Below are 23,341 nucleotides of genomic sequence, written 5' to 3'. Positions count from 1 at the left end.
TTGGCATTTCACTCTTTAATATAGCAAGAAAACATAAAAACATAAAGTGGAAGTGGCCCTGCTGGGAGGGGCTAATTTGGGCTTCAGCCCCAGGAAAATGGGACTTCCTGTGTCACCCCTCCAGGGCAGGGCTGATCTGGGGTCAGGACTGAGCTCCAAACAGGTGGGGCTTCCTGGACTAGCCCACCTGGGGGAGGGACAGCCCCACTGGGGAGCACAGGCCCTGGAAAGCAGAGTGTGCCCTCTGTCTATCTCTGCATCAGGGCATGCCTTGGGTTCCCTGAGGGTCCTCAGGGGAGGAATACAGAGAGGGGAAGTGGGGAGGAATGTGGCACACAGAGCATAGGTGGCTCTGGGACTTGGCATTGCCTGCGATGTAGAAAACCTGCAGGGATGAAGCCAAGAGAGGTTGTGGTGGGCTGACATCACCTTCACTCCATGGTCATTCTCCCACTCCAGTCTGGCCTCTCCTGCACTCCCGTCCTGGGAGGTGAGGAGTGCCGGGCATACCCAAGGGCTCCCAGACAAGCAGACCCTCCCTGTACCCAGGTGTCCCACGGCATCACTTACCACCCAGAAAGCCGTCAAAGCTCCCTGCAAGAAGCCGAAGAAAGCATCGTAGGGGTGGTGCCAGTGGTCCAAGACCCGGATGTAGCCAGTCAGCAGAGCCAGGGACAAGAAAAGGAGCTGGATGGTGGGCCGTAAGAGCCAGATTTTCTGTCCCCAGGAACCGGCCTGTATGTAGAGCTGGAAGGCGGGTGGCAGTGCCTTGAAACCCTGGGAGAGGGTAATCAGAGGGACTACACCCCAGGGCTGCATTTTTGTGCCCACCCGTGTTTTCTATCTGAACCTGCCAGTTTTGTATGGAAATGTATTTCAGCTTCTCAAGAGGGTAGGGGCTGTGTCCATCACTGTAACAGAGCTATGTGCTCTTAGCTACATGCTAGCGTTGGGAGAGTTGTTAGTTGGTGAATGATTTCCTAAGAGTCAGGTGAGACCCTCCGGGTAGGCTCATGCTGTGAGTGGGCACTGCCACTTCCTGCATCAGGTCTCCAATCGGAGCAGGTTGGCCTCATTGGCAAACCTTCAAGGAGCCGAGTTTGGGTTCTTGATTTTGAAATGGAAAACAGAAAGAAAAAAAAAAAATCCCATCAGGTGAAATTTACTTCCTTGAGATGAGCAAGAACAGGACAGTGGTGCTTGTGTGTTTCAGGGAGAGATCAACTGTGGGCACTTGAGGGACGCTTAAGAGGTGGGGGAATTCCCCGAGATCCAGAATATTCTGTTCACAAAGTTGTCCGCTCCATCCAAAAATCAGACCACGGCCGGCCTCTGAGTTGTGTGTGGTCTGTCTGTGCACGTTGGCATGTTGGCGTGTACCCAGTCCCCCAACCACCGCCCCATCCCGGGAACGAAGGCAGTCTGTTTTGCTTGTTATTAATGATTAATAGTGACCTTTAGGCCAGATCCTGTTCTGAGTCCTTTGAGGGTATCAGTTCATCTATGTGTTAACTCATGAAACCACAACCCTAGGAGGCAAGTGCTGTTTCCATACAGATGAGGAAACCGAGGTTCAAGGTCTCACGTAGTGTCACACAAAGTTGAGGCTGGAAACAGAGCGGGTACATTCCACCTCCAAAACCCTGCGCTTTTATCACTACAGGAAGCTGTAATTACTTTGTCTTAAAATACAAAGGGGCAGGGATGGTTTGGGGGAGGTGGCCGCTGAACCCACTGTCTTTCAGGGAGAAAACATTGGTGGTGTAAAGGCAGCTGTGTGACCGTCATGTGCCCCGGTGGCTGGAGCTTCTGTGTCGTTGTGTCTGCCCACCACCAAGCTTGGGTGCTTTGGGCTGGCTCTAATCTGCTTCTGCCATCCAAGCCTATGCCCCTGGGTTGTTGGCTCCTTCCCAGAGGCAACTCCCCCTGCCCCCCCCCCACTTCCCTTCCTGCCATTTTATTACCTAAATCTTAGATCTTCACCTCAGCTGGGTCTTGGGTGATTTCCCTTCCTGCTGTCCTTGGTGGAGCCCAGTCCTGGGCACAGACCCAGCCTGGCATGAGCCCTCTCCAGCTGCAGGGGCAGGGGCCGGGGGGACAGAGGGTTCTGCAAGTTGCTATTCTGGGACCAGGACGCTGAATGAATCTTAAGAGGAGATGGGCCCACCCCACTCTTGCCCTCCTGACTCTGGGGGAACACACAAGCTCTGTGGGAGCTGTGCCTGGCACTGTGGGCACCGACCATGGGATGGTGGGGGTGGGGGGAACAATGGAGCATTTTCTGGCCTTGCTGTGTGTGCAGCTCACCTCCCACCAACACTCACCACCAGATACACCATGCAGTACATCCCCAAGGAGGCGTTCTCAGAATAGAAGGACATCCTGGGGGATGGGCAGGGGGAGCATGGATATCAGCTGGGGGTGGAGTGGGGTGGGGTGGGGTGGGGACACCTCCTGGGTTCCCCTCTCTGCCCACCCACTCGCCTGGCATCGAGGACATCTTCAGGATGCCCTGTGCAGCTGTAGTTGGTGATGTAGCCATTCTCACAGTTGAAGGAGGTTGGATCCGGCAGGCATGTGGCCAGGAAGTGGGGCCGCAGTTGACCTGTGGTCATCTTGGCGATACTGGTCAGGGAGAAGCTGGCCAGGCCGCCAAAGATGAAGGCGCGCAGCTGCTTGTAGATCATGGCCATGTAAGCGCTGCTCATGAAGGCTGGCGAGCTTAGCTGCAGGCCCCTGACCCGAATCAGCTCTCCCAGGCTGATCTGTGGGGCCAAAGTGGATGGGTGAGGGGGTCACTGCTGAGGGCAGGGGGTGCAAGGAGGGAAGGAAATCCTCCACGCTTTATCGCATATGGAAGGGAGGCTGTTGTTTCCCACTAAACCAGCCGAAAGTGTGGGTCTTCTCATTCCATCACACACACACACACAAATGGGTGATTTCTCCCACCCCTGTGTCTGAAATGGGAAGACTCCTAAGCCAAGGAATATGGCTTCCCATTACCACCAGGGAAAGGGGGGGGGGTCCCATATCTGAAAGGGGTAGGATTTCGATATATCAGGAAAAGAGGCAGGGCATGGCTCTAGCTTATGTCAGACATAGGTAGGATTTCCTGTCCTATAGCTAAAAGGAGTGGGACTTCCTGTTACACCAGGAGAAGAGGTGGGACATCTCCCTAGTTTATGTCAGACATAGGCAGGATTTTCTGTCCCATATCTAAAAAGGGCAGGACTTCCTGTTATACCAGGAAATGAGGATAGGCTTCCACCCAAATGCTGGAAAATTGTGGAACATCCCCTGTCACCAAGGAGGAAGAAGCAGGATGTTCCATGTTTGAGAGGAGGAGGTTTCCCACCTTCCCAGGGGGCAGGGCTGCTTCCTGCCTTCTGCATAAAGGGTTGGGGCTTCCCAGTCTACTGGGGGGAGGTGGGGCTGAACTTCCTGTTCCATGCCTAAGGCAGAGAGGGGGTTCTTTCCCCTATACTAAGTCAAAAGTGGGGGCTTACTTTGTCCTCAAGGAAAGGGGTTTTATGCCATTGAGCAGTGAAATGTCCCATTTCAGTAGGAAAAAGAGGTGGTATTTACTTCTGCTTTAGATCTATAATCCTGGGGGGTTCCCATTTTGCCAGAAAAAGGGGTGAACTCGCTCATAGCGTGTCACCACAGCCTGAGGTGAAGTGGCCAGCCTCTTACCGTGAAGATGGAGATGAAGAAGCCCATCTTTATGAGTGCCGAGTCTTCGATGATGTAATGGGCCATCCGGGGGTATTGGATGGTGGTGTCATTGCAAAAGAAGCCCTGGATGTGGGGTTCCAGCAAACCGGTCTCACTCAGCACAATGGGGAGGCTGACTGCAGGGGGTGGAGATGACCCCACTCATAGACGGGTCACCTGAGGTTGACTCTCCTTAGGCCTTCTGGCCAGTCTGTCCTCCCAGCATCTCCACAGCCTGGACATGGGGACATGGGTGGGGAGGACAGTCTGGCCAGGAGGCCAGAGCCCCAGGGACCCATTCACAGCTGGGGTCTTGGGAATGAGGTGGGTAAGGGGTAAGGATAATGATGGAAGGGCTCACTCTTTCCATATGTGTGTGTGTCCTCTTGTGTGCAGGTACACGTGTATGACTGTGGCTCCGCATGTGTTTGTGTACGAATGTGTATGTGTGCTGATGGATAGCTATGTCTATGTCATGTGTATGTGGTGTGAATAGGTGTTTGTGGTGCTCATGAGTACATGTCTGTGAGAGAGAGAGAAAAAAAAAGACATTATACATTGTATCCACGGATGTGTGGGTTGTCTTGGTGTGTGTGGTATCTATGTGTGTTTCATGCCTATGTGGATGGTTCTGTGGCTGATCGAGCTGGGAGAAAATGGTAGCAAAGTTGTGTGTGAGCAGCCTCTGGGGCCCCTCACCTGACACTACTATCCTGAAGGCAGGCAGACCAGGGGGCCTGTCTCCAGCCGGTGTAGGCCTGCTCATTCTACAAGCCTATACCAGGCCTCCCTCCCCGTCTTGACTCTCATCCGCTGAAGCCTAGTGGCAGCTGGAACCCAATCTCTCACCATCCCCAGCTCCCTCGCTGGGCTGGAAGGGCCAAGCTAGTGTCCCAGCCTGGCCTCCGCATCCCAGCAAAGGAGCTTTGGTCACTAGTTCTACCCACTGGGGAGTTGAGGGTATTGGTCTATGCCAGCCACACATCTGGACCCCAAGCAAGCTCAGGCCACATGGGTACCCACACACCCAGAATCTGACACACACAATTAGACAACCACACAGTCTGACCCAGACACCCAGATTCCGATGTACATACATAGACATATAACAGTATACCCACAATACACATAGGCCCATATAGACCCAGACACAAAGCTGGCTACACAAATACCATTGGATGGACCACCACCCCAGATGCATAGTCACGGGCTCCCATAGATGAAGTGCATGCAAAAAAGTCACCCACAATGAACCGCCCCCCGCCCACCAAGCCAATACAGCAGGCAACACAATACAATATGCAACTCGGGGACCCAAAGGGACACACGCATACACGCTCACATGTGCACACACACACAGAATTATACATTCACATGGATATGAGTGCAACACAGACCAGCCCCAGACATACAGATAGACCCAGGGGCTTGCACACAACATACCCCTAGTCAAAACGTACACAGAGATATATATAGTAAAACATACCTCCTACCACAGACACATAGACAGACCCAGATACACAACTCAAGGAGACTTACAGCACATAAAGTCATATGCAAGACTGAAACAAAAAGATGAGCAGCTGGACGCTGACCCCAGCATCCAGATCCAGGATGACAGGTAAGCACACAAAATCCATTCTTGTGGAGAGTCCCCTTCTGCTCCCTTCACGCAGAGTCTCATTGACCCAGACATCCCAGAAATATGCTGATGACACGCATGTCCCAAGTACACACATTAGGGCAGGCAGCCAGCCCCAGGCCTAGCAAACCTCAGATAAAGACACACAGGAAGACAAACTCCCTCCAAGGCTTCTTGGGTGTCCACGTAGGGCAGGGGCTCAAGGACGGTAGGGAGGGGGCTCACCCAGCATCAGACAGATTAAGTCCAAAGCCACCAACAGCTTGGCAGTCCAGGAGTGTGGCAGCGGATGGAACAGGGGTGTCCTGCGCGGGTCTCCAGGCCACAGGCACTGGTATCGGACCACCAACTCAGGCAAGGCCAAGATGGTATGTGGTAAGTTGATTGCCTGTGGGGAACGAAGGGGTTGGCATGCCCACCCGGACTGGAATTAGAGCTCAAGAGGCGATCTGGTCATAGTGGGGGAGAGGCTGGTTTGAATGGTGAAGATCAAGGTGGGCAGGGAGGGGTCCCATTGCAGGCCAGTAATTAGATGGCCAAGGAGGCGGGGCAACCCCCAGAATGGCCAAGGAGGTGGCACCTTCCTGAGGATGGCCTAAGGGTCGGAGGAAACTGAGGCCTCCCTGACTCCATTAGTTGGGAGCCCCATCCCATTCAGGGACTTGACTGATTTTGGGGTAAGGTCTTGAAATTTTGAGTGGGGTCTGGAAGAAGGTGGAGAGGAACAAAGTGGGTGGGGTTTAAGTGCTCAGACAAAATGCTCAGAGACCAGAGGACTCCAGGAAAGTTAGACTAGGACTGGGAATGGGGCAGAGAGTTCTGGAAAAGTGTTGCTGCTGCTGCTAAGTCGCTTCAGTCGTGTCCGACTCTGTGCGACCCTATAGACAGAAGCCCACCAGGCTCCCCCATCCTTGGGATTCTCCAGGCAAGAACACTGGAGTGGGTTGCCATTTCCTTCTCTAATGCATGAAAGTGAAAAGTGAAAGTGAAGTCGCTCAATCATGTCTGACTCTTAGCGACCCCATGGACTGCAGCCTACCAGGCTCCTCCATCCATGGGATTTTCCAGGTAAGAGTACTGGAGTGGGTGCCATTGCCCAGGACAAAATACTCAAGAGACTGGAGTCTCCAGGAAAGTCAGGCTAGGGAGACAATAAAAGGGCGGAGCCTGGGGAGAGGCAGTCCTAGCCCGAGAAAAGTAGAAAAGTGAATGGGCCAGGAGAGTGGGCAAGGCCTCAGAAGTTGGTCTGAAATGTGGGCGGAGCTTACGGGAAAGTGGGCAGACTGGAGGCTGGGCAGGGCTTGGGACAATAGTGGCTAGGAAGTGGGCGGGGCCTAGGGAGAATGACAGGGAAGTGGGAGGGGCTTATGAGTGGGCAGGGCTTGGGATACCGAGGGCGGGAGAGTGGGCGGGGCCTGGGAGAAAGGGAAGTGGAAAGGGCTTACGGAGTATGACGGGGTAGTGGTGGGGTTTGGGATTGGGCAGGGCTTGGGAGACTGGGGCAGCTCTGCGAGGGGCAAGCCCACCTTTCTCAGGGTCCCGCGGGTAAAAGGCATATCGGAGTTGACGAGAGTCCTCCTGGGAGAAACGTCTCCGTGCTGGCGATTGCAGACGTTGGGCGATTCCCTGGTGGTCATTCTCCGGCTGAGAGCCTGTTTGGGCAGGCAGGACCCTTCCATCTCTATCAACGGCTGCCCTGTCCCTCTTCGCCACGCCGGGAGTCCTCGCCGCTCCTCATTGGTCCGCCGCGGACCAATGGGAATTCGCCTCCGGGCTTACCCTGTCTTTACTGTCCCTGGAGCACCGTCCTCGCGGGGACCCGGGGTTGCACCGAGTGGGGATGGGTGAGGGTCTTCAGTCCCACTCCTGCTTCTTACGCCCTGTTCCCGCGTCCAAGACCCTGTCTGGTCCCGTTCCAGCCGGGCTCCGGTGTCTCCCTTTCCCTGTTGCCACGCTCCTTTCTCCGAGTGTTTCAGTAGACGCCGAAGCATCTTTTCATCCTTTCAGCCTAGACACCCTCCTCCCACCCGCCCATTCCGTGAAGCCCTGGACCGAGGCGCCGGGTCCACCAGGGGTCGCCCGCGGCCCACACTGCCAAGGAAAGGGACCCAGAGTTTCCTTAAGGGAGGGAGTGAGTGATACGCCCCCAGAAGGAGAGCCTGGGGGGTGGATCTTTGGTGGCTCAAAGACCCTGGATCTTCCCTGGGGGCGGGACCTGGGTTTCCTTGGTTGTTCTCCCTTGTATTTGTGTCTTTTCCAGTCTTTCCAGGTCAGCCTGTGTCAGTCAGTGTGTGACTTAAGTGCCTTTGGTGGTCTTTGGGCATCTGATACTGTGTGTCTTTGAATGCATATCTCAGAGCCTTCAAGACTCTTTCAGGCTGTATGTTAGTGGGTATGCGTGACTCTGGGCATGAATCTGTCCTTTTGTGCTCTTGTGGCTAGCTTGGGCAGCTGTGTGTCTAGTATTGTGTGTCTGGGCATGTCTTAGTGTGTGACTGTGTGTATGCCTGTATGGTGTATCCCCACCACTGTTTTGGTATGCATGTGATTGTGATATTGTGTGTTCTTATATTCTGGGGTGTTTATGCTCTGAATATGTATCCGTTGTGTGTCTCTGTGCGTCTGTGGCTAGCTTTGGGGGCTACTCTTGTGTATCTGTGATTACGTGTCTCAGTGTGTGTATGTGTGGTGTGTTTGTGTCTCTGCCTTTGTTTGTAATTGTGTACTGCCTGAATCGGGATGTCTTTTGTACACAAGTGTCTGTCTGGTGGCTGCCTTTCTGGGCCAGTTGGAGAGTCCCTTCCAGGTGTTAGCCGTGCTGGGGCCTCCTTCCTGAGACCAGGCTGGCTTGCTTCCCAGCAGAGTGAGCTGGCTTCTCAGGGACCGGGCCCTCTGAGGGGTACCCCGGGCCTGCCCTGGTATGCTTGGGTCTTCCCCATCCCTGTGTTCGTCCACTGCCATTAGCAGGGAAACACCATTTCCTACCTTTGATGTCACTGGTGTGAAAATTTTCCCTTCCTCCAAATAGCTCGGGTCTTTCTTTTTTATTTTTTCTCTTAAAATTTGTGTGTGTGTGGCCTGTGTGTGGCCACTGGTTTCTTTCTCTATGTACTCATACTTGACCACGATTCTGTATGTAACACACACACACAAACCAAGACAAAGCAAATGTGGAAAATGTAAGTGGGCAGAAGCTTATACAGTGGAAGGTTCATGATCTCTTTTTCAGATAATTCTCCTGAATACCTCTAGCTTCCTTCCTTTTTTTTTTTTTTTTTTTTAATTTACTTATTTATTGGGCCACCCTGGGTATTAGTTGCAGCATGTGGGATCTAGTTTCCTGACCAGGGATCGAATCCAGGCCCCCTGCATTAGGAGTGCGGAGTCTTAACAGGGAAGCCCCCCACTGAGCTTCTTATAAACCTTCTAGATATGTGCTATGCAAATGTGTCTTTGCTCTGAAACCAAATCCGCATTCTTTGTTTTCTTAGCCCTTAGAGATCTCTATCGAGCCCCAAATAGATGACTCAACCTCCCCCATGGCTTATTACTGAACTGATTCTATGAGTGATAATCTGACCATTTCGATGACACTTTTGACTATTTCCATTCTGAATTCTTCCTGCCTCTCTTTTGGCCCAGACATCTGCACTCGTTTCTGGACTCTGCTGCTTCATCTACAGGATCAAATCCCCACCTACAAGTTACAGAGGCACCAGACCATCAGCCTCAATCGTGCCGGAGAGCACTTGCTGAATGCCAGGTGCCATTCTGGCTTCTGATTCGGGACAGTAATCCCAGGAGGTGGTCCCTGTATTAGCTATACTTCCCTGATGGGAACCTTGAGGCAGAGAGGTGAAGGCATTTGCTTTGAGACAGAACTGGGATTTAAAGCTAGCTATGCGTTGAGACCTTCTCTTATTCCCATTTCAGTTCAGTTCAGTTCAATCGCTCAGTCGTGTCCGACTCTTTGCGACACCATGGACTGCAGCACACCAGGCTCCCTGTCCATCACCAACTCCTGGAGCTGGTGTGAAAAGCAAGGCTCAGAGATGGGATCATGTGCCATTGTTGTTCCTCAACTAGAAACACACTTTTAGGTACATCCCCTCACTCCCACTTTCCTTATCCTGAACACTCATTACGTTGGAAACACAACACAGTTCAACAGTAGCTGGGTAAGGGCACCCCAACTCCACAAAGTCTAATGGCACCATCATGCCTTGTCATGTTTACACAATATGGCAAGTGCATTCACATGCCGGATCTGTGTTTCCCCGGCTTCCCCAGGGCCAAGGAGACTCGGACCCAGCTTTTCCAGAGACTTAATCTGGAGAACGTGATTCTTCTCTCAGTTTCAATTTCCTCCTTCAACACGTGTGGACACTCCCTCAGCTCAAAACCAATCTCACTCAATTATTTTCTTCTCATTTTTCTTCTTTTCTTGGTTTACAGCCCCCTACTGGGTCCCATGCTCTCTCACTGTGCACTTACCCAGTAATCACTAAAGATCTCTTTCAGGCTTTGCCTGTGGGGACACGAAGGATCCAGGCCAATGGACTTCATTCAGGGTGGCGGGCAGGCAGAAACTCATAAGGAGGTGAGTTTGGCTAGGAAAAATCAAGGCATACTTCCTGGAGGAGGTGCCTGTTTGCTGGGCCTCTGAGAGGGGAGAGGGGTTCTCCCCCCTCCAACTACTTCCTGCCCAGTCCCTCCCTTGAGCCCTGGAATGGCAATGGTGAGAGAATTCAGGTCCTTCCCCTAGAGGGGAGGGAAACCAGGGCCCACTCTCTCCTGGGGAGACAGTTGAGCACAGAGGTGTGACTACTGAACCATGTGGTGCTAGGCAACTGATGCTGAGAGCTCCATGGTGGGCGGGGCTGTTTATATCAGATGTGCCGACCACAACAATGCGTCATGGCGTTCCCTGGCTGCGGCCTGCGCCTTCCCCAGGCTGCCAGGCCTTGTTCCCCGACCCTGGAGGGGGTGTATAGAATTCTGCTAAGTCCCTTAATTCAGAAGTCACTGGAAGTCCTTGACTGTGACTTTGACTTTTGGAGTTTCAGTTTTTTTTTTACTCCAGCCATTGGAATTGTAGAAAACTCAGTGATCCAGCTCACCTGGAATGAGCCTTTGCCATGGGCCTGCCACTGCTCACAGCAAGTTCTCAGCTACCCTTTGAGATTTACTCTTATTCCCATTTAGCGGATGTGGAAAGTGAGGCTCAGAGAGCTGAAACAGCTTGCCCCAGACCACACAGCAAGAAACCGGAGGGCTGAAATGCAAGAATGTTAGAGCGGGGGCAGCAAATTTTCCACTGAGAGACCAGAGAGAGTAAACATTCGGGGCTTCATGGGCCAAACAATCTCTGTTGTAACTACCCCATTTGGCTGGAACATTGCAAAAGTCACCACAGACTGTATGGAAACGAATGAGCGTGGCTGTGTGCTGATACAATTTTATTTGTGGACACTGAAATTTGAATTTCACACGTGATTTGCACCTGTCAGGAGTCTTCTTTTGACTTTTCCCAGCTGCCTCAAAATGAAAACACACAAAATGTCAGTGGACTGAGGTTTTTCCACCTCTAGAATCCATGCTGGTAACTATTATACTTCATTCATTCCTTTATTCAATAAATACTATCAAGGCCTATAATTTTCTAGGTACTGGAGGTAGCATGGAAACCAGGCAGGTGAAGATATTCCTCTTTGGGACTTAACAGTTTCTTGGGGGGAAACAACCACGAGCAAGTAAACAAACGAACAAGAATATCTCACGTGGTGGAAACTGCTAGTAAGGAAATTTCAAGGGGTGATGTAACTGGGGCCCGAGAGAGAGACACTTTCGTTTGGGTTGTCCGAGATGGTGCCTGGGAGTTCTCTGAATTCCTCTTTTTCGTCAGCTCGGGCAAACCTTGTCTGTGAGCTGCCTTGGGGTGGGGTTTAATAATAAACAGAATGGCCAGTGGCCTGTGAGCTTCTTGGCAGAGCGATGGTATCTGGTGAAGCCTCTTTGTCCTCAGAATCTTTGTATCTATCTTCCTGGCTGGTCAGATTCCTCGGAGAAAAGATCCCACCATCCCCATCTTTCAGGTCCTGGCTGCTGGGTCGAGGGGGCGAGGGTCAAGGTGGGACAGTTTCAACTCTTGCATTCAAGTTCACACATTTGATTCACACATGATCCTAGCATGATTCTTCTATTATCAACTGCATTCCTCCCACCAGAAATGTTGAGATTTCCGTGGTCTAGAGGGGAAAAAAAAAAAAGCAACAAAAAAATGGCTGTGTTTCCACCCAACTGGGGAGCAGAGCTGGTATCTCTTTTGGGAATTTACTTTCAACCAATGCTTCTACTTTAGCTGCCACCCACCACATCTCTTTTGGAGTTGGCAGGAGGTCACCAATAACTGAGGCGTGAGACACGGTGGTTGATGGTGGTATTTTGCTAGGGAATGTGTATTTGGCATTCCACCCCATGGCTGACAAGTTTTGGTTTAGGTTTTAAAACAGTCCCTTAACTATGGCTGCAGTGAGATTTTGGGAGACAGTAAAAGTAGGCGCCGGACCTTAATCCTTCTGCTTTACTCAGAAGGACAGCTGACCGCAGATCTGGGGGAAAGAACATTCCAGGCATAGGGGACAGAAGGTGCGAAGGAACAATCTTGGTACAACGCAGTGGGTTCTTCAACTTGGGCAAGTGTCAGAATGTTCTTGAAGGCTCCTTCAGACACTGACTGCAGGGCTTCAGTTCCCAGAATGTCAATAGGTCTGGCTGAGGTGCTAGAATTTGCAGAGCTAGCAGGTCCCCCAGGTGATGCTGGTTTGGGCACAGAAATTTTTTATAAACCGCTAGTATTAAAACGGAAGCTTTTTACACCTAGGTGTCAACAAGAGCCAGTATCATTACTGTTTTCTCCTTTTAATTCCTCAGAGAGGCTTAATACAAGGTTGAATACAGGGTCGGTATCCGATCTTTGTTCAGTTGAACCAAAACACCCCTCCCCCCATTTCCTGGGCCGCTGGTGGACGGGTGAGATCAATTCCCGAGTCCATTCTCCCTTGCGCTATAGGGGAAGTGAGACCTGAAGAAGGATGGCGAGGTCCACCCTGCTGGTCTGGGGAGAGCCGGGCTTCTCTGGGAGCCCAGGGCTTTTCTAGGGCTGGCCATCTGTCAATCCACGATTGCTTCCTCTTTTGAGGCAGAGTTCTGGTTGCATCTCCGCTCCTCCTCCCGCCCCCGCGGACACCACCAGAGCGCGAACGGGAAATTTGAGTTTCCTCCGCCTCACTCAAGGTTGTCCCTTTCCTACAAGGGGAATTTCTCCACCTGGACTCTCCAGCCTTTTGCTTGTGGGGTCCAGGGAGCCCCAGACGGGAAGCGTCTAGGTGGGTGGGTGGGGGCAGGCCAGGGAAGGTCCGGGGTCCCGGGAAAAGAGAGGGAAGTAGAGAGAGGACTGAGCAGGGCACTCGGGGTTCCATTGGGAGGACTTATGCTCCAGAGGACAAGCGGGCTGAGGCCTGGCTGTTCTTTGATTCCTCCGAAGAAGTGCTGAGTTTAGGGGAGCCCTGGAGGAGCCCCAATGCTTGGGGGAGGAGCGCTAGGGAGGGATAAGAAATCCGGAAAAGAGACAAGAGAGAGAAGCAGAGAGGCTAAGAGATAACCAGGGAGATGCAAGAGAGAGAACTGGGGGTCAAGAGGATTTGATGGAGCAGAGCGTGGAGAGCTAGAGAGAAAAGGAGACGGAGATTCAGGGAAGAGAAAGTTGGGGAAAGTTTGGACCGAAGGTGGAGGGGGCGGGGCGGGGCCGAACGGGGCGGGGCGGGCGGGAACCAACCTACCCAGCGGGTCGCTGGGATCCCCACGGGCCACTCCCCGGAAAGCGGGACTTAGCTATAAAGGGCCGTGCGCTGGACCCGGCTCGCAGCCGCCCGCAGCCGGCCATGCACTCCAGCAACCTCGCCACCCCGGACCCCGAGGCCCAGCGGTCGCCCGCGCCCCCGGGTCGCGTCTGCAACCCGCTGCCCTGGGCTCTGAGCGCCGCGCTGCTGCTGCTTGCCGCTGCCTGCGCCACCTGCGTGGTGCGGGTCTGGGGCGTCCCCGGGACCCCTGCCTCGCCGGTTTCCAGTCCAGCGCCCAGCTCGATTCTCCCCGTGGGCCTGGAGCAGACTTCCGACCCCCACGCCCGCCTCCCCAACTCTCCGCAGGTGAGATACTGCCCGATCTGGACTCCGAGAGAGACCCGTACCCAGCCCCGGGACCCCTTCTCCATCCGCGTCCCCGCCTCCCGCAAGGTCTTTTCTGCGTCCCAGCCCGAGGGTGGAGAGACCCACCCCCCGTCCTTCTTGGATTTCTGAGGGCACCAATTCTTTATCCAGGTCTCCAAGGGGGCGCCATTCTAATCCTAACCCCCCGTGAGACCCCATCTGCACCCCGGGCTTCAGATGGGGACCGTTTCACCAACGCGCACCCCGAGGGACACTGCAATCGTCGTGGGGTTCCCCTTTTCTTTCGTAACTCGGGGAGAACCTCGGTTTTTTCCCGGACCCTTAGGGTACCCTCCTTTCCCTCTCAAGACTCTGCAGTGTCAAGACCCCTGGAGGGACTGTCTCATTTCCCTCCTAAGTCCTCGGGGTCCTCTCCTTGCAGACAGCCAGGGCTGGGGCAGCGTGTGTGTGTGTGTGTGTGTGTGTGTGCGCGCGCGGAGTGGTTCTTTTGGAACGCGAAGGGAAGGGACCATAAAGACTGTAGGCTCAAGGCCTGCGCAGATCCCGGGGACCCCACTTTCCAGGGGGCTGCGAGTTGCGAGTAGGAGGACCTTTAATCACTTTGCGTTTGTCCTTTCTCTCAGCAGGGCGTGTTCGCGCAGCTGGTGGTGGCCGATGGTGGTGAGTGACTCCCTAAAGACCCGGGGGAGCTGGGGGGGAGGGTGCACTAAGTGGGAGAGCTCCGGGAGAGGGAAGCCCCCTCCCCCCTCTGACCCAACCTGATCCTCTTTCCCTCCCTTCTCTGAAAAGCTTCCCCTACCCTCTTAGAACCTCGGCTGTCCCTCTCCGGGTCTCCTTCTCTGACCTCCATCTGTGTCCACCTCAGACCCCCGCCCCCTTAAGGCTGGGCCTGGATCCGCGCAAATCTCAGCCGGGTCGGCTCCCTTTACTGGACTCAGGGAGATCCGGACCCCTCCTCCGCAGCCGTTTCCCCTCCCTCACTTCTGGAAGCCCTATTTCCCACTCACTTCCCTTCCCCGCTTTCAGGGACCCTCCTCCTCCTCCTCCTCCTCTCTTTTAGGGAGACTCTTTCCCTGTTCCCTCTGCCCCTCCCTCTCCCAGACTCTCCTCCTCACCCTCCCTCAGTAGACCGTCCCCCTTTCCTCTCCCTCTTTTGGGGACTCTTCCCCCAAGCCCTTTCCCTCCCCCTTCCGGACTCTCCTGCAACCTCCTCGCATCTCTTTTAAGAAGACCTTCACCCCATCCTCTCTCTCTTTGAAATTCCCTCCTTCTTCACCCTCCACCCCTTTCTCTCTCCCGTTAGCTTTCCTCTAGGATCTTCGCTCCTTCCTGACAAGCTTCCCTTCCCCGCCCTCTCCCTCTCGTCCTGCCTCCTTCTCCGAGTCCCTCCATTCTATCTCGTCTCTGCCTGCCCCCTCTCTCTCCAAACCCCTTCCTCCCATCCCTAGGAGCTCCCTTTCCCCTCCATCATCCTTTCTGGCATTACATGTCCTCCTCCTCCCTGGTTTCTGGAAGTCTCTCTCCCTCCACCAACACCCCCTCTCTCCCCTCCGCTTCCTCAATCTCCACCTGAGTCTCTTCCCCCTCCCCCCGAATTTTCCTCCCTTCTTAGCCCCTCTTTCCCCTCCTCAAGCCCTACTTCCCTCCGAGACGCTTTTCCTTCCCTGAGCTCCCTTATCTTTCTCACACACTCCTCCCCACTTTTGCCTCTCCCTTAGAGCCGCTCCCCCCGTTTCCCAGGGCTATGCTCCCCGCCCACCAGCTATGCACACCTGCTCAGTGTACCCCACCTTCTCCTCCCACAGCACAGCTGACCGAAGGGCCGGTGCAGTGGCGTAGCGAGCAGGGGTTGACAGGTGTGACTCTGGCGCCAGGCGTGCACTACGACAAGCGCACCCAAGAGCTGGTGGTCCCCGAGGCCGGGGTCTACTATGTTTTCTTGCACTTGACCCTGAAGCGCGTGATGGCGGGCAACCGCAACGGCTCCGACTCCATCTCCGTGGCCCTGGACCTGCAGCCTTACCAAGCCGGGGCCGCCCTAACCCTGACCTTGGACTTGCCACCCCCACCCTTGGGGAACTCAGCAGCTGGTTTCCGGAGCAGCTTGCTGCACCTGGATGCGGGGCAGCGCTTGAGCGTCCACTTGCGCCCCAGGATCCGGGAGCCTCTCTCCTGGCAGCTCTCAGCCGAAGCCACGGTCTGGGGCCTCTTCCGCGTGGCCACCCAAGTTCCCAGTGGACTTCCCTTGTCAAAGCTCACGTGACCCCAGGCCTAGGTGTCACCTCCTGGAACAAGACTGCATCTTCCCTTCTTTCGTTGGGGCCCCAGGTGATGGGACCCAGCTCCTCTACCTCACTGGGCTGGCCAGGGGTCAGTGCTGCTGACCCCCTTCCTCTAGGATCCTCTGGGTCCCTCGGTATTTATTCTGAGCTGAGCTCAGACACTGTACATTATATTAATCCATTCAACTGATATTTATTGAGCTTCTGCTCCATGCCAGGCACTGTACAGGGCTAGAGAAATAGGAGCAAATAAAATAGACCCTCTCCCCATCCTTATTTATGTTAATATGTGTGAAATAGAGACTCATTTCCAATCCCTCTCCTTCCCACTCCATGGGATTCACGGGGCTAACTTGTGGGAGAGGGTCCAAGTATGTATGCTGCGTGAGCTTTATTCACTCATGCAAAATTTATCAGGCACTGTTTTAGGTGTTGGGGATCCAGCCAGGAACAAGATAAGACAAAACCTCCAGCTTTTGCCAAGCTGATGGTCTAATATGCTGGCTTTACAATATGACTGTGTGTGACCGTGTGTAACAGGGACATACGGGAGGGTGTGAGGTGGTACCTGATGCTGGATAATAAAATATTTTTATATATTATGACTGCTATGTACTGTACATTTACTAGACATTGTGAGTTATCTTGAGGCTTCAAACTGCCCTGTGCCTTAGGCATGGGATTTTTGTTATTTTCGTGATATTATTTCTATGCCCTTGAGATAGTTCACCTCTACTGTATCTGGCATTGGAAATATTGTGTAATTCCGTTTCTCAGGACATTGCTTGCCAGCTCTGTGTTCAGTGTCACCACACTAGTAACTTAAAATGGACCATGGTGATGGTATTTACACTAGGGGAAGCAGCAAAGCTTACAAGTCTGATTTGATGTATTGTTTGTTGATTGCCTACACTCAAAAGTGCTGGGAAAACATGTTCGCCATGTAGATGACATTTATGTGGGTTTTGCCTGTAACTGTTAATATTGTCACTAGCACACAAAAAAATCGAGGGCTGTTAAACCATTATCTGATTTAGCAAAGAAGTTCCAAGCATCATCAAAAAGCAAGTGAAGTGTGAACACACATCTTGATTGTTTCGTTCCATCTCCGTGTCTAGAGGAAAATATCAACCTCCATTTGCTTGTTTCTCACCTGCAAGCATAGATTGGCTTTGGGTTACAAAAGTGGAAAAAAAAAAACCAAAAAACGAGAAAGGCAGTCTGTGACACTCAGTTTTGGCTGTATGGAATTTGCAGTGGGGAGTATCTTATTTTATTGCTGGAGGTTGCCTGCTAAACATTTATGCCAATAAAATTTATAATAAATACAGATTCAATTCTCTCCTTTTTAAAAATTTTAATTTTGTTTATTCATTTTGCTGCATTGGGACTTAGTTGCAGCACTTGAAGATCTTTTGATCTTTCTTTGAGCATGCGAGATCTTTGTGGCATGTGGAATCTAGTTTCTTGATGAGGGATTGAACCTGGGCCCGCTGCATTGGGAGCATGGAGTTTTAGCCACTGGACCACTAGGGAAGTTCCTCAACTTTCTACTTCATGAGAGCTGGTTGTTAAACATTTGCCAGCACACCACTGTCCTGACCAGTTCTCCCACCCCCCCCCTAGTTTTCCCATCATGAAAATCTGCCCCTTGGCCCATTTAAACCAGATGGACCTTGGCTCCTGGGGCTGGGGTGGACAGGGAGGTTTCCATAGAGCAGATGACCTTGATGGGGACTTAAAAGGAGGGGTGGAGGTAAGGAGGAAGGGGAAGAGCTTTGCCTGTGCTAGACAGCCAGGAGGGTGTGTGATGGGCAGTGAAGATGAATTTCATTGCCTGACCCAGCTCTACACCTTCTCAAAGAGTTCCTTCCATTCCCCACATCCCTTCTGAGTGAGCAGAACTGACATTGAACTGACAACCATGAATACAGGCATGAAAGTGAAAATGTTAGTTGCTCAGTCATGCTTGACTCTCTGTGACCTCATGGACTGTAGCCTCTGTCCATAGAATTCTCCAGGCAAGAATTCTAGACTGGTTTTCCATTCCCTTCTCCAGATCTTCCCAACCCAGGAACTGAACCCAGGTCTCTCACATTGTAGGCAGATTCTTTACCTTCTGAGCCATCAAAGTGAAGTGAAGTCGCTCAATCGTGTCTGACTCTTTGCGACCCCATGGACTGTAGCCTACCACGCTCCTCCATCCATGGGATTTTCCAGGCAAGAGTACTGGAGTGGGAGGCCATTTCCTTCTCCAGAGGATATTCCCAACCCAGGGATTGAACCTGGGTCTCCCGCATTGTAGGCAGACGCTTTGCCATCTGAGCTATCAGGGAAGTCTCAAATATTTGTAGCTCAGTCAGTAAAGAATCTGCCTGCAGTGCAGGAGACCTGGGTTCGATCCCTGGGTTGGGAATATCCCCTGGAGAAGGAAATGGCAACCCACTCCAGTATCCTTGCCTGGAAAATTTCATGCACAGAGGAGCCTGGTGGGCTGCAGTCCATGGAGTCACAAAGAGTTGGACAGGACTGAGTGACAAACACACACACACACATCCTTAAATTATTAAACTAGCTCTATAGTGAAAGTGAAGCCGCTCAGTCGTGTCCGACTCTTCTCAACCCCATGGACTGTAGCCTACCAGGCTCCTCAGTCCATGGAATTTTCCAGGCAAGAGTACTGGAGTGGGTTGTCATTTCCTTCTCCAGGGGATCTTCCCAACCCAGGGATCGAACCCAGGTCTCCCGGACTGCAGGCAGACGCTTTACTTTCTGAGCCACCAGGGAAGCCTAGCTTTCTGGAAACTAGCTCTATGCTAATTGGCAAATATCTATTACTCCCCACCCCCTTTTGTTGGAAGCTTCCTCTGGACCCTAGGATGGCCCTGATAACCCAGGATCCAAAGTGTTAACACTGAGTTCGCCCCTGGGATTGGTGGGGGAAGGGTGTATAGTCCAGGGGCCAACTTCAAATCTGATTGGTCAATCTCTGGCTACACTGAAGTGAGTGAGTGAAGTCTCTAGTCGCGTCTGACTCTTTGGGGCCCCTTGGACTGTAGCCTATCAGGCTCCTCTGTCCATGGAATTTTCCAGGCAAGAGTACTGGAGTGGGTTGCCATTTCCTTCTCCTGGCTACACCCGCTGTTTCCAATTTTAGTGATCACCCCTGGTGCCATGTGGTGCCACTTCTCTGGCACAGTTGATTGGTCAGTGTGGATACATGACTCAAGGTGGGCCAATCAGATCTTGGAAGGAATGCAGTGTGCCTGGCCCCTTGCTGATCTTATTAGTCATGAATTGGAAGCTGTATGGGAGAGAGAGGCATGGAAGGGCCCACGGGCAGAGCAAGATGGGTGGGGATGTGTGGATGAGAGCATAAAACCCTGGTGTCACAGAGGAGCCACCGAGGTTTCCAGTTTGTGCATGCTCAGTCCGTCAGTCTTGTCCTACTCTTTTATGACCTCATGGACTATAGCCCACCAGGTTCCTCAGTCCTTGGAATCTTCTAGACAAGAATACTGGAGTGGGTAGCTATTCCCTTCTCCAGGGGATCTTCCCCATCCAGGGACTGAACCCATGTCTCCTGCATTGAAGGTGGATTTTTTACCAACTGAGCTTGATATCAGGGAAGGCATTGCGTCGGTGATGGCATCCAACAGAGAGAGTTAATTCTCAGGTAGGTTGATAAGAAGTCCGGGATCCCCGAGGAGGAGAAAGGGGTCTGGGGCTCTTGAGGAAGAGAAAAGGACAAATTTTTTTTTCCTACATTCCTTAGTCTGTCACATAAGATGTTATTTTCTTTAAGCCCAAAGCTGATGATTACACAAGAAACAACTCATCTTAAGCTCCATACTAAGGATTATATAACGACAATGTATCTTGCTCAAGGACATATTTCTCCTTTTTAACAAGAACCTTTTGGCTAATCTTGTTATTTTACATGGGAGTGGTTCTGGTAAGACCTTTCTATTGTTAATTCTAATCTTTTTAATTTAAGATGTATGTTGTGGGAGTTTGTCTGGTAAAAGTATATATTGATAAGACTAGCAAGGGGGCACTCTCCATCCCCCTTCTGATGTCAATGTCAGAAGCTTTCTCTGTCCTTTTTATACTTTAATAAAACTCTTCTACACAAAAGCTCTTGAGTGATCAAGCCTGGTCCCTGATCCCAAAGCTAAATCTTTTTCTTTGGAGATCACGAATCTAACATCGTTCACCATAAGCTATCACAGCCATCTCATCCTCTGTTGCCCTCTTCTCCTTTTGCCTTCTCCCAGCATCAGGGTCTTTTCCTTGCCTTTCAGCTTAGGCTGCTCACAGGAAGCACGTGAATTCTGGGGGGACACTATTCAATGTCTAGTGTGTTCTCTTGTGGGTGGGGCATGAGAAACTTGAGTGTGCTCCCAGGAATTTCCTTCTGGGGTGTGTTCTGTTCTGCCAAATGACCTTGAAGACAGCGTCTCCAAGGATGCAGTCCACCAAGGCTCTATCCTTCCTAGTGGCTTTGGGATTCCAGTGTTATATTGTTATGTTGAGGATGAGTCTGAGATCCCTAAGTAGAAACCCATAGCCCCTCCCACCAAAGCAGGAGGGAGGAGACATGTCCCACCAGGGCATGTCTCCAGTGATGGAGAAGGCAGAGTGGAGAAGCCCAATGCCTTGCATCAGCTTTGCGTGTTGAGTGTATATGTTTTGGGAGAAGTACAGTGAGGCAGGAGCAGGGATGGGTCTGCAAAGCATGTTTTATTTTTATTATTTAAAAATTTTTTTGGCTGTGCCACTCAGCCTGTGGGATCTTATTTCCCCAACCAGGGGTTGAACTCATGGCTCCTGCAGTAGAAGGAGGATTCTTAACCACTGGAACCACCAGGGAAGCTCCGAGCATTCTTTCTTAAAAAAAAAAAGAAAGAAATTGTGTTAAGATTACAGCATAAGATCTACCCTCAACAAAAGTTTAAGTGCACAACAGAGTATTATTAACTATAGGTGTAATATTGTACAGCAGATCTCCAAAACAAATTCAATTTGAGTAACTGAAACTTAATACCCATTGAACAACAACACCCCATTTCCCCCTCTTGCTAGTCTCTGGCAAACATCATTCTACTTTCTGTTTCTATAAATTGACTGTTAGGTTTCTCATAGAAGTGGAATCATGCAGCACGTGTCCCCTCTTGGTCTGGCTTATTTCACTGAGCATAAGGTCCTTTGGGTTCAAACATGTTGTGACATACAGCGGAATTTCCTTTCTTTTTAAGGCTGAATTATCTGCCATTGTATGAATGGGCCTCATTTTCTTTATCCGTCTGACCATGAACACTTAGGTTGCTTCCTTTTTTTGGCTATTGTGAATAATGCTACAGTGAGACTGAAAGTACAAATTATTTCTTTGGGATTCTGATTTTAATCTTTTTGGATCTGTAGCCAGAAGTGGGATTGCTGGGTTCACACAGAACATGCATTTTAGTGTCACACAGAGCTGAGTTCAAGCAGTGCTAGCTAAGCTGTGCATCCTTGGGCAAGTTCCTTCACCTCTCTGGGCTCAGTGTCTTCATGGAAAAAGTTTTGTATCTCATGGGCTCCTAGGAGTATTAAGTCAGTTAATGGGTTTAATGGCATGGTGCCTGGTATTTGACTCAATATGTAGAAGCTGTTGTGATTATCACATCAGTTGGGTCATGGAGAGATAAAGTGTCTCAGGTGAAGTGAATTCCTGGTAGGAAGAACAGCACGTATAAAAGGTCAAAAGTAGGAGATCGGCTAGAATGGTGTGAGATGGGGTTGAGGGGGTCAGATCATCCAAGCTTGTGGATGACAACAGCCCAAAGCTTTATCCTGTGGGCAAAGGATTATGAAGACAGAGGTCAGATCCTGGAAAAGACCCTGATATTGGATAAGATTGAGGGCAGGAGGAGGAGGAGGAAAGAGAGCACGAAATGGTTGGATGGCCTCACCCACTCAGTGGCCATGAATTTGAGCAAACTCCAGGAGACAGTGAAGGAAAGGGTAGCCTGTCGTGCTGCAGTCCACGGGATGGCAAAGAGTTGGACATGACTTAGCAACTGAACAACAGCAGCAACAGCTCGGATTAGCTGGTTAGATTCTGCAACCAAGCAGGACTCTGTGGGGCTCCTGGGCACAGAAGCCCTTCTGTGTCCCCCATTTCTTTCTTTTTTAATTAAAAATTTTTATTGATTTTTGACTGCACGGGACCTTTGTTGCTACGCACGGGCTTTCTCTAGTTGTGAGGAGTGAGGGCTATGCTTTGTTGTGGTGCACGGGCTTCTCATTGCAGTGGCTTCTCTTGTGGAAGAGCACGGGCTCTTTCAGAAAGAAAAGTAAAGATGTGGCAGGGAAGAAGATCTAAGATTGAAGGCTGAGACTTCCCTGGTGGTCCAGTAGTTAAGAATATACCTTGCAATGCTGGAGATGTGGGTTTGATCCCCGGGTGGACTGCAAGGAGATCCAACCAGTCAATCCTAAAGGAAATCAGTCCTGAATATTCATTGGAAGGACTGATGCTGAAGCTGAAACTCCAATACTTTGGCCACCTGATGCGAGGAACTGACTCATTGGAAAAGACCTGATGCTGGGAAAGATTGAAGACAGGAAGAGAAGGGGACAACAGAGGATGAGATGGTTGGATGGCATCACCTACTTGATGGACATGAGTTTGAATAAGCTTCGGGAGTTGGTGACAGACAGGGAAGCCTGGTTTGCTGCAGTCCATGGGGTCGCAAAGAGTCGGCAAGACTGAGTGACTAAACTGAACTCAACTCAACTGGGGAACTAAGATCCCACATGGCCGCAAGACAACCGAGTCCACGTACCACAACTACTGAGCCCGCTCGTCGCAAGAAAAGATCCCTTATGACATAACTAAGGCACAGTGCAGCCAAATAAATAAGTAAACAAACAAATATTTACAGTCAAGGGCTGAGGAACCCTATTATCCAATAGATAATCTGGTTCAGTTGGAAGCCAGGTTGCACAGAAACCTGAAAAGGAGCAGCCAAAGAGGAGAGAGGAAAGTGAGGATTCCAAGGAATCTCTTTCTAGAAGGAAGTAGTGGTCAGTGCTGTTTGATACTGCTGACTGAGAACTGAAAATGTTTACCAGCTTTTGAATCATCAGATTCATGGGTGGCTATATTTAGGGGTGTGATCGAATCAAGTTTCATCAGAGTGGCTTGAAATTAGTTAACAAGTGAAGAATTTGAGATTGTCTCGAGAGATACTGTCTTGAAAAAATTTAGTATTTGGAAATAATTTCAGATTTAAAGAAAATAACGAAAGGACCAAGATTACCTTTACCCTGATTCACTCACTGTTCACATTTGGCCCCTTTTGCTTTGTCGTTTGCTTTCTCTCCTCGCTTCCCCCTGCCATGTTGTGAATGTAAGTTGGATGTATTCATTTAAGATGAGTCAGACGAGATCAGGATTATTAAGAAACAGAACTGGTGGAAACCACATC

At 51.2% G+C, this 23,341-nt stretch overlaps 2 protein-coding genes across 3 annotated transcripts; one reads left to right on the top strand and one right to left on the bottom strand.

Annotated features, from left to right (window-relative positions):
- LOC139184090 (phospholipid phosphatase 3-like) lies at nucleotides 1-10,161 on the bottom strand. 2 transcript variants are annotated; one of them, XM_070792967.1, is made up of 8 exons: nucleotides 9,851-10,161; nucleotides 6,883-7,008; nucleotides 5,582-5,744; nucleotides 3,694-3,851; nucleotides 2,485-2,765; nucleotides 2,325-2,382; nucleotides 571-747; nucleotides 137-385 (listed from the first exon to the last, which is right to left on the bottom strand). In XM_070792967.1, exons 1-8 carry the CDS (start codon nucleotides 9,920-9,922, stop codon nucleotides 260-262), a joined length of 1,161 nt encoding a protein of 386 aa, XP_070649068.1. In that variant the 5' UTR covers nucleotides 9,923-10,161; the 3' UTR covers nucleotides 137-259. The 2 variants fall into 2 exon arrangements, with proteins under 2 accessions (XP_070649067.1, XP_070649068.1); XM_070792966.1 differs by having other exon boundaries at nucleotides 1-747.
- A 3,020-nt stretch (nucleotides 10,162-13,181) lies between these two features.
- On the top strand, nucleotides 13,182-17,198 carry TNFSF9 (TNF superfamily member 9). Its single transcript, XM_070792968.1, has 3 exons — nucleotides 13,182-13,563; nucleotides 14,211-14,244; nucleotides 15,390-17,198. Exons 1-3 carry the CDS (start codon nucleotides 13,300-13,302, stop codon nucleotides 15,845-15,847), a joined length of 756 nt encoding a protein of 251 aa, XP_070649069.1. The 5' UTR covers nucleotides 13,182-13,299; the 3' UTR covers nucleotides 15,848-17,198.
- Nucleotides 17,199-23,341: the final 6,143 nt, after the last annotated feature.

The sequence above is a fragment of the Bos indicus genome, chromosome 7 (assembly GCF_029378745.1).
Source record: "Bos indicus isolate NIAB-ARS_2022 breed Sahiwal x Tharparkar chromosome 7, NIAB-ARS_B.indTharparkar_mat_pri_1.0, whole genome shotgun sequence".
In the NCBI taxonomy this organism is placed as follows: Eukaryota; Metazoa; Chordata; class Mammalia; order Artiodactyla; family Bovidae; genus Bos; species Bos indicus.
This window is presented reverse-complemented; position numbering and strand designations above follow the sequence as displayed.